General features: G+C 37.2%; 1 protein-coding gene across 2 annotated transcripts in view; it reads right to left on the reverse strand.

Moving 5' to 3' along the window:
- Positions 1-9,698: 9,698 nt before the first annotated feature.
- The window catches only part of LOC150084488 (RNA-binding protein 28), a 141,483-nt gene continuing 135,989 nt past the window's right edge, over positions 9,699-15,192 (reverse strand). For both annotated transcript variants that reach the window (XM_090375241.1, XM_090375240.1), the window contains one exon: positions 9,699-9,831. In XM_090375241.1, coding sequence (XP_090231367.1) covers positions 9,703-9,831 — 129 coding nt within the window. In that variant the 3' untranslated portion in view covers positions 9,699-9,702. The remainder of the gene's footprint in view (positions 9,832-15,192) is intronic.

Consider the following 15,192-nt stretch of genomic DNA (forward strand, 5'->3'; position numbering starts at 1 on the left):
TGGCACTTCGGCTTCTGTGGCCATAATGCACCTCCCAAGGTTTTTTGTAGTACTTTGATCCAAGCCCGAGGCGGGATTCGAACCCGCGACCTTTGGGTTGCCAGGCAGGCACTTTACCCACCCGGCTAGCCCGGTCAGCATTGTACAAGTAACATTAGGAACTGTCAAAGTCAAAGGTGGTACTTGACCTAAAGATGGTGGTAGTGATGACATCACGAAATAGCAATGATGGAGGTCATGGCTTGGACTGGAGACAGAGCCAGAACAGTAGTTCCCAGAATTGAAGCACTACTAATGAGTTGTCCATGTTTGGTGAAGGCTTTATGTGCAAAGCCTTGTAGAAGATTAAATTTTTCTCTGGAGTCCAAGAGAGATGATTCATTTGCCTGGAGAAAATGGTTGACACACAGAAGACAGAGGCTGATGAAGATCCAAGTAGGGGCAACCTAACTGGAAATGCTGACCTATCAGCGCACTGTGATCATTGCCACTTAGTGGTTCTTTTATCTGCAGATACTTAATGCATGAAGTATCACTGCTGATAATCAGATCAAGAGTATTACTTCTTCTGGTTGCCTCTCGAACCTGCTTGCTGTAGAAAACAATCATCGAATAAATCCACAAAAGCCTCGCTAGTGTGCGTGTGATCAACCCACAAATTCCAGTTAATATCTGGGAAGTTAAAATCCCCCATTATAATACGATCTGATTTACTGGCCTATAACACACTTCTACTCTCAATTTTGCTTTCCTAGTGCTTATGTTACACCAAACTGGCCGAGCATTGCACTGTCCATCCATGTCAACTGAATGCACTTCCTTAGATTTTGTGTTTCTTAACTAGCATTAGTAGAGGCATTTGATGCAAGAAAGCAAGCTTATGCAGCATCAGCCAAAAAAAAAAAAAAAAAAAAAACCCACTTCCACTTCACCCCTCTGTTCGTTCCAAATACCTGTCCAGCTGAGCCTTAAACTTATTTAGGCTAACAACCTCCACCACAAGGGATGGAAGTCTGTTCCACCAACCAACCACCCGCTGGCTAAAGGCAAATTTCCTCACGTCTATCCTACATCTGTCTTTCCTCAATTTGAATTTATGCCCTCTCAGGTGATTTTTCTGAGCTAGAGGAAGAATCCCATCAGCATTGAGCATGCTTAAACCATTCAAGGCTTTATACACCTCTATCAGATCACCTCGCTGGTGCCTAGTCTCCAGACACTGTAATTTGCAAAACTTAAGCCTTTCTTCGTAAGAGCACCCCTTTGTTCCATTCACTAATCTTGTTGCCCTTCTCTGTACTCGTTCCAGCAGCTCTACATCCTTCTTGAAATGAGGCCTCCAGACCTGTATACAGTACTCTAGGTGTGGCCTGACCATTGCCTTATACAATGGAATAATCACCTCCTTATCCCTGCTGGAAAAATTCCTGTATATCATTGACAATACTCCATGAGCTACTCTTGCAGCCCGTCTGCACTGCTCAGAGAACTTCATATCTGCCTGCACAACCACCCCCAAGTCCTTTTCATTCTCTACCACTGACAGTGTAGTACCACAGAGTTGATACGTTGCTCTGGGGTTACTGTTTCCCATATGTAGTACTTTACATTTGTCAATGTTAAACTTCATTTGCCACCTCTCAGCCCATCTGCTCAACCTTTCCAGATCCTGTTGCAGCAGCATAGTGTCAGTAGTGTCCTTGACAACCCTGCCAACCTTTGTATCATCTGCAAACTTGGACATTAAGCTTGATATACCATCATCAATATCATTTATATATACAGAAAACAATAATGGACCCAACACTGAGCCCTGAGGGACTCCACTAATAACATTAGTCCAAGATGAACAGTGTCCATTGATTACCACTCTCTGTCTTCTCCCCCTCAACCACCCCTTTATCCATAGCAGCAATTTGCCTCCAATGTCACACTGCTCCAATTTGTGTAGCAGTCTTCCATGTGCAACAGTATCAAAAGCCTTTCTAAGATCCAAGTATATAATATCAAAGTTATTCCCTGCATCCAGTTCTTTTGTGACTGCATCATAATATCCAATCAAGTTGGTCAGGCAAGACTTCCCCTTAACAAAACCATGCTGTGTCTGAGCTATAACTGAAGTCTTGTCTAAATGATCCTGCAGTGCTTCTTTAACCAGTGCCTCCATTAATTTTCCTGGAACAGAAGTTAAGCTCACAGGTCTATAATTACTTGTGTCAGCCTTTGATCCTCCTTTGTGAATTGGGGTCACATTTGCACATTTCCAGTCTATGGGTACCTCCCCTGAGTCCAAGGAAGCTCTCATAATTATGGCTAAGGGTTTGCTTACTTCCTTTGCTGCCTCCTTTAATATAACTGGATAGATCCCATCCACCCCGGGTGCCTTTCTTGTGTTTATCTTCAACAGTTTCTCCTCCACTTTACTCCCAGTTATTTCAAGATTCTGTAGCTTACTGCTAGAGTTGAATACACCTCTGGCATTCCCCTTGCTGAATAACTCCTCATGTGTGAATGTCGATGCAAAATATTCATTTAGTTTGTTAGCTACCTGAGCAGGATCATCAACAGTTGACCCATCAATATCAAGTGGACCAATCTGATTCATCCCCTTCCTTCTAGAGTTAACATAAGTAAAGAACTCTTTGCTGTTTTTCTTTGCATCCCTTGCCACGGATTTCTCGTAATCTGCCTTTGCCTGCCTAACCTCCTTTGTAACTTGGTTGCATATCAACTTGTATCTATCATAGGCTTCTGTGTCATGTGTTAATTTGTAAGTATCCCATGCATTTTTCTTCCCTGCCATATGCCTCATTAGTTCATCTGACATCCATTTTGGCCTAAACCTTGAACAATATTTCTTAGTTGGTATGTAAAGCCTAGTAGCTTCCAAGATAAGTTCTTTGAATGCTTCCATTTTGAATTTGCTGTTGGTAACATCATCAGTTGGTCCCACTGTATAGAATTTAAATACTGTCTCAGTCCATCGTAGTCGCCTTTACGGAAGCAATAACCCTTCCCTTTACCCCTAATGGTAGTTACCTCTTTGAGTAAATCCCACTTCAGCACACTGTGATCACTGCCACCTAGTGGTTTGTTTATCTGCAGATTCTTAATGCATGAAGAATCACTGCTGATAATCAAATCAAGAGTATTACTCCCTCTAGTTGCCTCCCGAACATGCTGATGTAGAAAACAATCATCCAATAAATCCACAAAAGCCCTGCTAGTGTGTGAGTAACCAGCCCCCAAATTCCAGTCAATATCTGGGAAATTAAAATCTCCCATTATAAGACTCTCTGATTTACTGGCCCACTCTATTTCCCTGTACAGTTCCTTATTATACTCATCAGAGTCATTAGGCCTATAGCACACTCCTACTCTCAATTTTGATCTCCCAATGTTTATGTCACACCAAACTGACTCTACACTGCAGTGTCCAGCGATGTCGACTGGTTTCACTTCCTTGGTTTTTATGTGTTTCTTAACTAATAGCATAACCCCTCCCCCCTTCCTATCCTGTCTATCCTTTCTGTAGATGTTGTACTCCCCAAATTGCAGTTCTGCATCCCTTATATCTGTGTGACACCACGTCTCTGATATCCCAACAATATCTGCCTTTGATGTTTTGAGCAATACCTCAAATTCATCAAATTTATTTACTAAACTCCTAGCATTGGTGTACACGCAAGTATACCTGCACCTGTTTCTATTCTTAGCTACCCTAACACAACCCATGTGTTTACTTGTACCGCAATGGCTCCCAGCAGTCTCTGAAATACCATGCATCTTGTTTTCCAGGCTTCTGCTCATTCTAATAGAAGCAGTGCAAGAATCTCCTTCACCTCTGCCAGTGGCTACTGTCAATCTATTGGTCTTTGTCTCCCCCCAAGCTAGCAGTTTTCCGACCCACCTAACACTGCCTCGATAGCATCAGCAAATATTCTTGCACCCTTTCTATTTAAGTGTATCCCATCCCTGTAGAAGCAATCTCTCCTGTTAACAAGTACAGTCCAGGCTGAAAAAAAATTCTACCCCTTGAGCCTTGCACAATCTTTCCAGGGCCGAATTGATCGACAAGGCTCTCATCATATACTCCCTCCTATCGTGTCTGGGCAGAATTGCAGACACTTTCAAATTCAACCCTAATTCTCGGCTTTTGTTCAACATTGACCTGTACTTGTTAAGTAATTCTGCCGGTCTCCTACTCTTAATATTATTAGTGCCAACGTGTACAACTATATCACCTTTTGTGCCCTTAAAAGATGATATTCGCTCTACAACGTCATCAACCTTTGCCCCTGGCAGACATACCCTGGTCCTGTTCCACCTATCTTTTTTACAAAGCATGTTCCCCGTTTCCCTGACAATAGAGTCACCAACACTACTAGTTCCTTCGGGACCAGCGCATTCTGCCTTGGGGGTTGTCTCTGTATCACGCGATGCCCAAGTGCAAGCTCTGGCGTTGATGTGGGCAGCTGAGAGCTTGATGGGCCCCTCAATTTAGTTTCTTCGAGGGCATCCACCCTGTCCTTCAAGCTCTCATATAGGCCCACAAGAACGCCGAGTTGTTGCTTGATATCAATACACTCTTTGCATCGCGCACACACAAAGACATCCCCCTTGGCAGTATCATGTCCCGTACCCGATTGCTCTGCAAACATCAAGCAAACAGTGCATTTTATAAGGCTGTAAGTCAGAGGACAACTGCCCCCCTCAGTTCTGCTCTGAGCCACAGCACTTCCATTAGCTTGAGCCTTTTGCTTTGCCGCTCTGGTCTGAGTCATGATTCTATTAATTAATTAATTAATTATAATTAATTATGTTATGTTAAATATAATTAATTATATTACGTTTGTAATCTAAGTCGTTATATGTATTTATTTAAACGTACAATTTAACTGCTAACGAAGTTCAACTAACGCTATTCTAGTACGGTATATAACTATCGTATCGCAAAGGCGGGAAAATTACGAACGGTACCAGAGTTGAAATACGTGGAAACCTTTACCGATACTTTTATGCAATTACAAGGCCGAGTAAAGAATAAATACACCAAATTAATCAGAAAATCACAAAATAATGTTATGCTACTAAATTTAAATCCTAACAGCATAAACTCTCCTAACTTCCAACCTGTCTATCCTTTCTGTACACATTGTACTCCTCAAATTCCAATTCTGCATTTCTTATATCTGTGAGACACTGCATCTCTGATTTCCCAACAATATCCACCTTTGATGTCTTGACCAGCACTTAAAATTCATCAAATTTATATGGCCTCCGTAGCCGAGTGGTCAGGAGCGGGAGTGCAGTAGCACACGCTCTTTGAGTAGACCGGGGTTCAAAGCCCCTTACTGCTGAATATGGTCAATCTGCCAACCCGCACTGGACCAGCGTGGCAGATTATGGTCCATTTCCCTCAGCATGAATTGTTGAGGAGGCTTCCATCCTGCAGTGGGTTGATAATGGCTGCACTTTACTTTTACTTATTTCCTTTACCGTACTCCTAGCATTGATGTACATGCAAGTATACACGCACCTGTTCTTACTCTTAGTTACCCTAACAAAGCCCATGTATTTACTTATTCCATGATGACTCCCAGAAGTTCTTGAAAACCCTAGCAACTTGCTTTCCAGGCTGTTGCTCATTCCAATAGAAGTGGCGCAAGAATCACATCCACCTCTGCCTGCAGCTACTGTTAACCTATTAGTCTGAGTTCCCCCAAGCTAGCAGTTTTCCAATCCACCTAATATTGCCTCGATAGCATCTGCAAATATTCTTGCACCCTTTTTATTTAAGAAGCAACCTGTAGAAGCAATCTCTCATGTTTACAAGCAAGATGACACTGAGAAAAATTCTACCAATCTCTCTTTTGGACATTTACGTTTAACGTTATATTAAATCGATGGAACTAGTCTTTAATAGAAAAGGGTATTACGTAGAACACAATATGACTAATCTTAAAAGAGGGTGCTAATACAGTCAGTCCTTGTATAACATGGTAGTTGTGTTCCTAGAAGCGCTCGTGCAATGCAAAATCATGCAATATAAATACCAGGCATTATGGGAAAAATAGGGTTAAGTGCTGACCACTCAAGGCTGAACACACATTTATAACCAAAACATTATCAAACATAATTAATAATCATTATAAAATATTACTAATGCTATTATCATATGCAAACTATTCCCGATCTCTTCTTTGTTTGATCTTCTATCCAAACTTATAGACATCCCATCTCTTCCAATTCTTTATGTCTTGATCCAATGGATTTGTTACACTTTGAGTAGTTCCTGCTATAAAAGTTGCTTTTATTTTCTCTGCATTCTTTCTAATTGTTTTCGGCATTGCCTCATTTAGGCCTGTAGCACACACAATATCACATGTTTTTTCATTCCGCTCAAAGCGTTTCACAATTTTGTATTTTTTTAAAATACAAAATTGTGAAACGTTTCTTTTTCTCTCTGAACTTGCAGTATCTTCACCAGCAAAACTTCCTTTACACACTTTTTTCCAAGTATTTGCTAATTTTTAGGGAATAAACCACAATTACAGTATAAAAAGAACAAAAATGAGGACGCATGCTTCATACACACAAACAAAGCAGCAAGAATGTAGCAACTGAGTAAACAACACAGTAAGTGTTACATTCAGTTGGGATAATGTCACCACATTCAACTGCCATTCCTTGTAAACGCAAAGCCGAATCGTGCATAAGCGATTTTGGTTCGTGTTATTCATGACATCTTACCCCTATTTATAAATCGTGTATGATCAAATTCGTGTATGTAAACACATGTTATATGATGACTGACTGTACTTGACGATTTGGCTCCTTTATGATGATTTGACTGCTCCATTAATAAAAAAAAATACTGTAGCATTTCCATAACAATTCAAAAAAAAGCTTCAAATAAACCAATGTTACATTTAACTATAGTCTGGCTTAGAGGATTATGATTTGTGAAATTATTTCTCCACTTAAAAGGAACTATCCATCCTAAAAAATAAGAACTATAAAAAAGGACCTATCCATTTAACAACAAAAATTTTTCCCACATTTATTATACAATATAGCTTTGTGTTTTCAACTGAAACTGAAAAATTTAAAACTGTTTGGTTTTTTAAACCAAATCAAACCTTGTAACAAAGCAAAACTTTTGCTTTGTTACAAGAAATAAGACTGATGAGTGAACAAAAAGAAAAGCAAATTAATTCTAAACTTGAAGCCATAACCACATCACTGCCAAAGGGCACCAAAAGACTAGAACTAAAAGGTTCAGCAGTTCAACAAAAAATGTGTAAAATTATGTTATGAATATATTTCATTACATTATTTTTCTGCTTATATTTTTTTTTTTTCATTTTGTGTACAATAAAAATATTAATATTGTTGACTGACTGATTTATTCATCAATATATGTATAATATAATACATGTGTTATAATATGTTATACGATATGATATGCATAATATTTAAGACAAATTTTCTTAATATGTCAATTTGTTTAAATTTTTTTTTTTCGTGGGCTGGGGTATGAAGGATGTGGGATGAGTGCAGTTTTCAATAATTGTGGGTCTAATATAACAGATCCATGCAGGACTAGGAGTCAAAAATTTTTGTATTGAGTCCTCAAACTTTTAACTGACTAAAAATGCAAATTGAAACACATTCAATGAAATATATTTGGCATTTTGGCAGATCTAAAATGGAATTTTATGGTAAGATTAATAATGAAAATGAATAATATATGGATCCACTAAATGGTGGGGGGGGGGGTTAGGGAATGGAAGTATGCTTCATTTGCAGCGCAAAAGACAGCCAAGTCTGCACTTACATTTGGTAAATGTGATGGTATCACACTTTGGGATTCTTGAGTTTGATGCTAATGCACCAGTACAGGGGAATACTGCTGTCCACTTTTCCACAATGTAAGTCAAATATTAAGACAGAGTGGAAAACTCACACAGGTGTCATTTTTCACCAAAGAAATGCAGTGGCACACCAATAAGTAGTTGCAATGGAGAAAATTCATGATTTGTAGGTCTGACCTTATTGAAAATCAATCTTATTCATCTGATTTAGCACCAGTCTTAAACTTTTTCCCTAACTTTAAAAACCATTTGGCTGGAATTCACTTTTACAGATTCAGGTGTTATGGCTACTGCTGGTGACTGTTTGGAGGACTTGGATAAAACAACCTTCTTTGAGGATGGAATTAAAGCTTTGCAGAAGTGGGGTCACAGAAATATATCAATAAGGAGGAATATTATGGGAAAATAGGTATCTGTTTTTTTACTTGCTTAACTTTTCAATCACCCCTGGTAATTTTTCTTTGACTTTTCAATGAATGAACTCCCTTTTGGGACAAGATCCTAATGTTACATTACTTCAATCATCTTTTTATTGTGTATTATGTTTATAAGTACGCATTTGTTGACTGAAAACCTGGAGAATAACTAACAAAGAAAATTCCCAATCCATCTGTGATTGACTAACTACAGCCCTAAGTTATTTTATTTTTTTTTTTGTAGTTGTTGGCGCATCGGCTTCTGTGGCCATAGTGCACCTCCCAAGGTTTTTGCAGTACTTTGATCCAAGCCCAAGGTGGGATTCAAACCCGCGACCTTTGGGTTGCCAGACAGGCACTTTATCCACCTGGCTAGCCCGGTCAGCACAGCCCTAAATGAAGAGGACTTCAAAAATCCTTTCAATTTTAAATTGAAAGGATTTTTGAAGTCCCCAATCCGAATTGCAGTTGTTTAAATGTGAATTATAGCTGAAATGCATAAAGTTGTTGAATTTCAACAGTACTGATTTAAGAACTTCTTTAAAAACAACTCACCTCTTTATTCCCCATATTGAAATTTAAATTTTCATGTGACAAATGGCTAAATTAAAACAAACAAAATAGCATTTTAATGGCTTTTAGCCATTAAAATGCTATCTCCACACACTTCACTGATTGCATTAAAACTTGCCAACTGGCAACAAAACATTCGGTAAAATCATATTCTTAGCTTATTACAGTTCACTGGTTAAAAAAATTTTATAGATACAGTATATTTAAGCATATACGTGTAAAATTAGTCTTTTCATCATACAGAACAACTGGTTTCATGTTCTGTAACATAAACAAATTCTCTTATAAAATCAGTGATTTAAATCATATAGTATATTTAATTAGCTCTCAACAAGGTTAAGCCAAATATACTGGGTTAACTTCTGTGTCAGGTATAGATATTCCAATACATTAAACATGCATGCTTACTTCCACAAATACAGTGTTGCCAGTCAGCAAGTTTCAACACAATTAATGAAGTACAGTTCAAGGAGATAGCATTTTAATAGTTTTTGACTTAGTCTTCTTTTAATTTAACTATTTACCACATGAAATTTTAAATATGCAGAATAAAGAGGTAAGTTGTTTATATAGGTGGTAGATGACTTTCATCAACCAGTGAAATACCACCTTTGCTTATTGGAGGCTTGAAGTGGTGGAACCCATGTTTAGTCTCTAGAGCAAAGTTTCCGGCATCCCCCCCCCCCATACTTCTCCTTCAACCCATGCATGGTACTAAGTACTATAGGTTTTGATACCTTTCGTGTTTGGGGTTTTCATAAAAAAAAAATAATAAAAAATAAAAAAAAATGTTTAAATTAATTTTATATACCTTATTATGGGCACCGAATTTTTTATTATTTAAAACTTTCAAAAGAAAGCAAGTTTTTCTTATATTCGTTAACCAGTTTTGTAAACTTGTTATCATTTGTAGTAGCCATCTTGTCTTGCTTCTGCAATTTTGATTTTCTAAGTTTCTGATCTTCCTGCAAAAGAAATCAAAGAGAACTTTTATGATACGTTACAATTCTGAACTTGTCTGATAAATTCTCTTCTAATTAATCTAACATCAATGTACTATTAAGTAATTTATATATATATCCTTAATTAAGGAATATTTATTTTAAAAAAGAATTTAAAAAAAAAAAGCCCAGCTGAATAAGCAAATAATGAAGGTTCCCGCACAGTTTTCAAATAAATCCCCACCCCCCAAACATAGTGGAACATCTCTTTGGTAACAGACTGTTCCAAACTGTTCTAAATGGAAAGCAATCGTTTAGAAGTCAAAACAAACCAGAATAAGATATATACACAGGTCATACACATTTACTTTAAAAAGAAACTAGTAATGTGCATGCCACACAGCAACTGGCAAATTCCAAAAGTTACCAGTTAATGTTAACTTCGATAAATGATAAAACATTCTATTTAACAGAGGACTAAAGAAGGCTGCAAAAACATTATCATATTTGCTAACTGATTACACATGTAGATTCATGTTAGGTTGCAAGCTACCTAGTAGAGTTGCACAAACTGTCAAACATTTTCCAGGAATTTTTGGGACCTGCACCAGTTATCAAAAACATTTAAAATGACTTTTTTTTTTTTTGGATCCACACTGGCTGTCACAAGCATTTTTAAAATATTTTTGCACCTGCATTACTGTCTGAGACATTTCAAATAATTATTAATAATAATTATTAGACCTGAAAAATTTACCTGAAAAATTTTTGAATTATTTAGAATATACACCAAGTATAGTTTTAAATTAGAAACTTTTACAAAAAACTTAATTTTGCTTTAAAATTACCAGATGCCTGTGTCACTGTAAGGAATCACAGGCCAGTCACAATTTTTTTTTTTTTTTTTTTTTTTTTGCAAATTTCTCACCAAGTATATTCCCCAGAATTTCTTAAACTGGTACCGAAGAAGGGAATGCAATAACAATAAATTCAGTGTAGTACTGCCACAAGATAGTAGCAACTACAAGAGCATGTGTTCAAATGCTGCCTAGTTGTGCAATGTTCAATTCTTCTTTAGAATTAATCATATTCTCTTCTTGCTTGAAAACACTGCTTCTACAGTCCTACCTACAAATAAACTTACTTCTCCAAGCATTTGTATAAGGTACATTTCTATACAAATTTTAGGTACTTTTAATTTAAAGATATTGAGTTTTTCAACAGCTGTGGATATAAAGTTTGTCAGGTCCACTTCTGCATTTTATGCTGCTTATTTAGGCTTTGGTTTATTGCACTAAATGAGACAATGTCATCTTGAGGGGAGGTTGGCCCACATCCTCTCAAAATTTAAAAGGAGAAACAAATCAAACATCAAACTCACAAGTCTTGAAAATACTTAGTGAATTATCTTTCCCAATTTCAGGGAAAGATTCAGTTTCACAGAAAAACTTTTGATTCCATTTAATCTCATTACAGAAAACATTTAAACATTTTGCATTTTAATTTTTCCCCTATTTCTTTTTATATCCCCTAATGTGATTTTCAAAGACATCAGCTAGGCAGTAACTATTGTAACACTTTTTACAATCAGTGCCAAAATTTGATGAATAAGGTGTTGTGCAGTGCAGTGTGTCACTATTTTGCTATTTCTCAACATTTTGCATCTGGTGGCTCCTTTATAAATAAAACCAAATCAGCAATTATTCCATAACTCTCCATTCCATTAGTCAAAATCCAAATACTGGGAAGGGGGAGAGTGTCTTCAATGTCAACTTTTTTATAAAAATAAATACAAGGTTTGATCAAAAACATCAGTGAATAATCTTGAAAACATGGTGGAAACTAAAAGACTGTGAACAGAACTTATGATGACATCTTTTGACCATGTGTTCTAGCGGCAAGGTACTTTTTGAGTGAATGCTTTTCATTTGACACGTACTGAAAATGATGAAATCTGAATGATGTGTGAACATTAAATTTTGTTGTAAACTTAGAAAGTCAGCCATAGAAACACAAGACATATCTGTTAAGTTTGCAGATGCTATGATGGGAAGGGGGGGGGTTGTTTTCAAGTGACTTCAAAGGTTTCATGAGGGAAATTTTTGGCTTGGAAAATTAAGAGGTGGTCACCTGCCAACATCCGAAAACAATCAAAATATCAATGAAGTTCACACCGCTTTTCAACTGGACTGATGCCTGACCATTTGAAAAACTACTGAGGAGACATCTCTTGGTTTGTTATTTGGTTTTTAGGAGCATTAGCAACTAGGGCCATATTGCTCCGGGATATGCGGTGGTCATTCCCTGACCTTTCTGCATCCTCCGTATTTGGTGGCGACGGGCTTGAACCCCGGTCTAATCAAGAAGCGTGTGCTACGCACTGCTGCTCCTTCCCACCTGGCTACGGAGGCGCCTACAACATCTCTTGGTTCGGTTCATTATGATTTGGGTATGAGGTGAAGTGAACACCAAGTATATTCCACACATTCTCACTTGAGATCAAAGATAGCATTCAGTCCTCATTTCATCAGAGTTGTTTGAGCAAGCTGTGACAGATCCTTTTTAACTAAAGTTATAACACATCATGAATCTTGGGTGTGTGGATATAAACCAGACACAAGATTCAAAGCTCCCGATGGAAATCAATATCATCAGCAAGGTCAAACTAGGCATAGGACTAATGTTGTATGCATTTTTGACACGGAGGAGATGGTGTTATCAGTATTTTTTTCTGTCAGGTCTCACTATTAATATAGCCTATTACCAAAAGATTTTAAATAGCTAAAGGATGTAATCTGCTATAAGTGATCTGAAAAATGGAGAAATGGTTAGCTCCTTCACCACGACAATGCACCATGTCACATGCTGCTAGCCGCCCAGAAATTTTTTACTGAAACATTGTGCTGCAGCCACCTAATTTTGCTGATTTGGCACATGCATTTTTTTTGGCTATCCCTAAAATTAAAATTAGACATGAAAGGAAAACAATTTGAGCCAATTTAAGAAATCTAATCAAATACAGCAGACCACCTAAAAGAATTCCCTAAAGAAGAAAGCTTCCAAAAATGTTTTGTTCAGCAGCAAACATAATGGAACAAGAGTAGACAAGAACATAAACATGTAAACATTTATCATTGAATAAAATTATTTTTTTATAAAATTTGGAAAACTTTTTGATTAAACCTTATATGTAACTTCAGTATTTCATTACATTCATATTGAGAGAGGGTTAAGAGGATGTTACGTGGGAGAGAATGTTCAAGAAGTTAACAGCCTTATGTATTTTATGAATAGCCAATTCCCACTATGTTTTTGTTATTTTATTATGCCATATTGTGATTCCCTCCAGGACATTCTTTGAAACCTGCTAGGGGAGGACTAGAAGGCTGAGCAACATTGCTCTAAGAGAGTGCAAAAGAAGTTACTATCCATGGGATGCTGACACGAGTTTTTTTCAGTTGTAAGTATTTTTTGTTTCCTTTTAATAAAATTCCAGCGTGTGAGATCTGGTTACAATTATTTATAGTACAGTCGATTCCGTTTATTTAGGACACATCAGGACTAGTGCATTTTGGCCAGATTAAGTGGCTGCCCCAATTATCCGAAGTTTCACGTAAATAGTTAAAAATAGTTCACTGTACAATCAAATCACGTTATGATGGACTCACCATAGTAAAGTATCGTTCACTATATGATGTGTAGTAAGCACAGGTCATTGTGGTCATGTTTCTGAATTGAATTTTAATTCTATTACACAGCGATTCTAATTAGTAAAAATAGGAAGAATATTATCCACAGACTATAAAAGTAAAGATATATTAAGCACAAATTTACCCTTTATTACCTTACCAATTAAAAAATTAAATGATACGTGAAAATTGGAAGAATATACGTGATAATTGGAATAATTAATACGTACTATAATATGTATATACTAACTAGTTGACATTTCTGTTCAATGACATTTGTGGGTGGGGGTTAAAATTTAAAACAGTAAAAAGATAAGCAATCAATAACAAAGAACTCGGCACATACAAATTGCAAGTAACACGATACATGCAAGTGAGAACAGAGTAACAAGTCTCGAAGCTTTGAAAATAGGAATGAAGAGAAGATTCTGAAAATTAATTTTTATATGATTGAAGATTTCATGGAAGTGTAAACACATTTCACCATAATAACCCACAGAATTCCAGCTGTCGGTATTATCGCAAATTCAATAAGATCTAGTTTACTATCCATTTATGATAGATTCACTAACAGAAAAGCCCAATAAACAGGTGATTGCTAATTGTTTTTATTGTTTTATGGTTGTGACCACCAGAAATCCGACCGAATCACGTGCTACGAAGGCGCCTCCGTAGCCAGGTGGGAAGGAGCAGCAGTGCATAGCACACGCTTCTTGGTTAGACCGGGGTTTGAGCCTGTCAGCACCAAATACAGAAGATGCGGAAAGGTCAGAGAATGACCACCGCATAATCCTGGAGCAATATGGCCTTAATTGCTAATGCTCCTAAAAACCAAACAACAAACGTGGTACGATCGCAGAATCATATGGTAATCTCCAGTAATGTGGTCTCCTGCCCCGATTAAATGGCATGTTGTCCCAATTAAGCGAAGTAAACCCTGGCTATTTTTTTGATTGAGTTCTGTTTCTTAAGATTTGCCCCAAATAAACGGCAGCCCCGATTAACTGGTGGCCCAAATAACCGGAATCCACTGTATATACTGAAGCATAGCTCTTAATCATATTCAAAGGCTAAGTGATCATAGGAAAGGAAAGCACAGTGAAGAATGCCAAAGATGTGAAAATGATGATGAAAATTTAGTACAAAACTGGAATGAGGAACTCATTTCAAACCATACAAAGAGACTGAAGCAGCACGTCATACTTGATAAAGATTCTAATACATCTCAACTGCCAGTGAGCATATAAGAGATTAAGCAACTTGCAGCAAACACGGTTGGTGAATGAATTATTTACTTCTTTTTGAGAGAGGTCTAGGATTGTAAATAGGCCATATCTTTTTTTTTTTTTTTGGAAGAGGGGGGGGAAGAAAACAAGCCTTAGCCTATTTTATATCAGGTACACATCCACTGGATAGAAAAACAACTTGCTTGTTTACTCTCCAAGTGCCTGAGTGAGAGATGTCCAATTTGAATGCCAAGTTTCTTGGCCATACGGTTTGGATGAAAACAGACCTCTGCACTCCTTGGCCTTAAGTCTCAGGATACCAACAGTACTACTGTGAGGATCGTTATAGCTACAATGAGGAAATTACAAGAAGAACAACCAGTGCTGAAATTTAAGTGAGTATAATTATTATTATTTTTTTTTTTGACTGGGGTTGAGCAGCTAACCTACACTTTGATAACTGATAACAT

The sequence above is a fragment of the Mastigoproctus giganteus genome, chromosome 6 (genome assembly GCF_048544385.1).
Source record: "Mastigoproctus giganteus isolate SK-2022 chromosome 6, ASM4854438v1, whole genome shotgun sequence".
Classification (NCBI taxonomy): Eukaryota; Metazoa; Arthropoda; class Arachnida; order Uropygi; family Thelyphonidae; genus Mastigoproctus; species Mastigoproctus giganteus.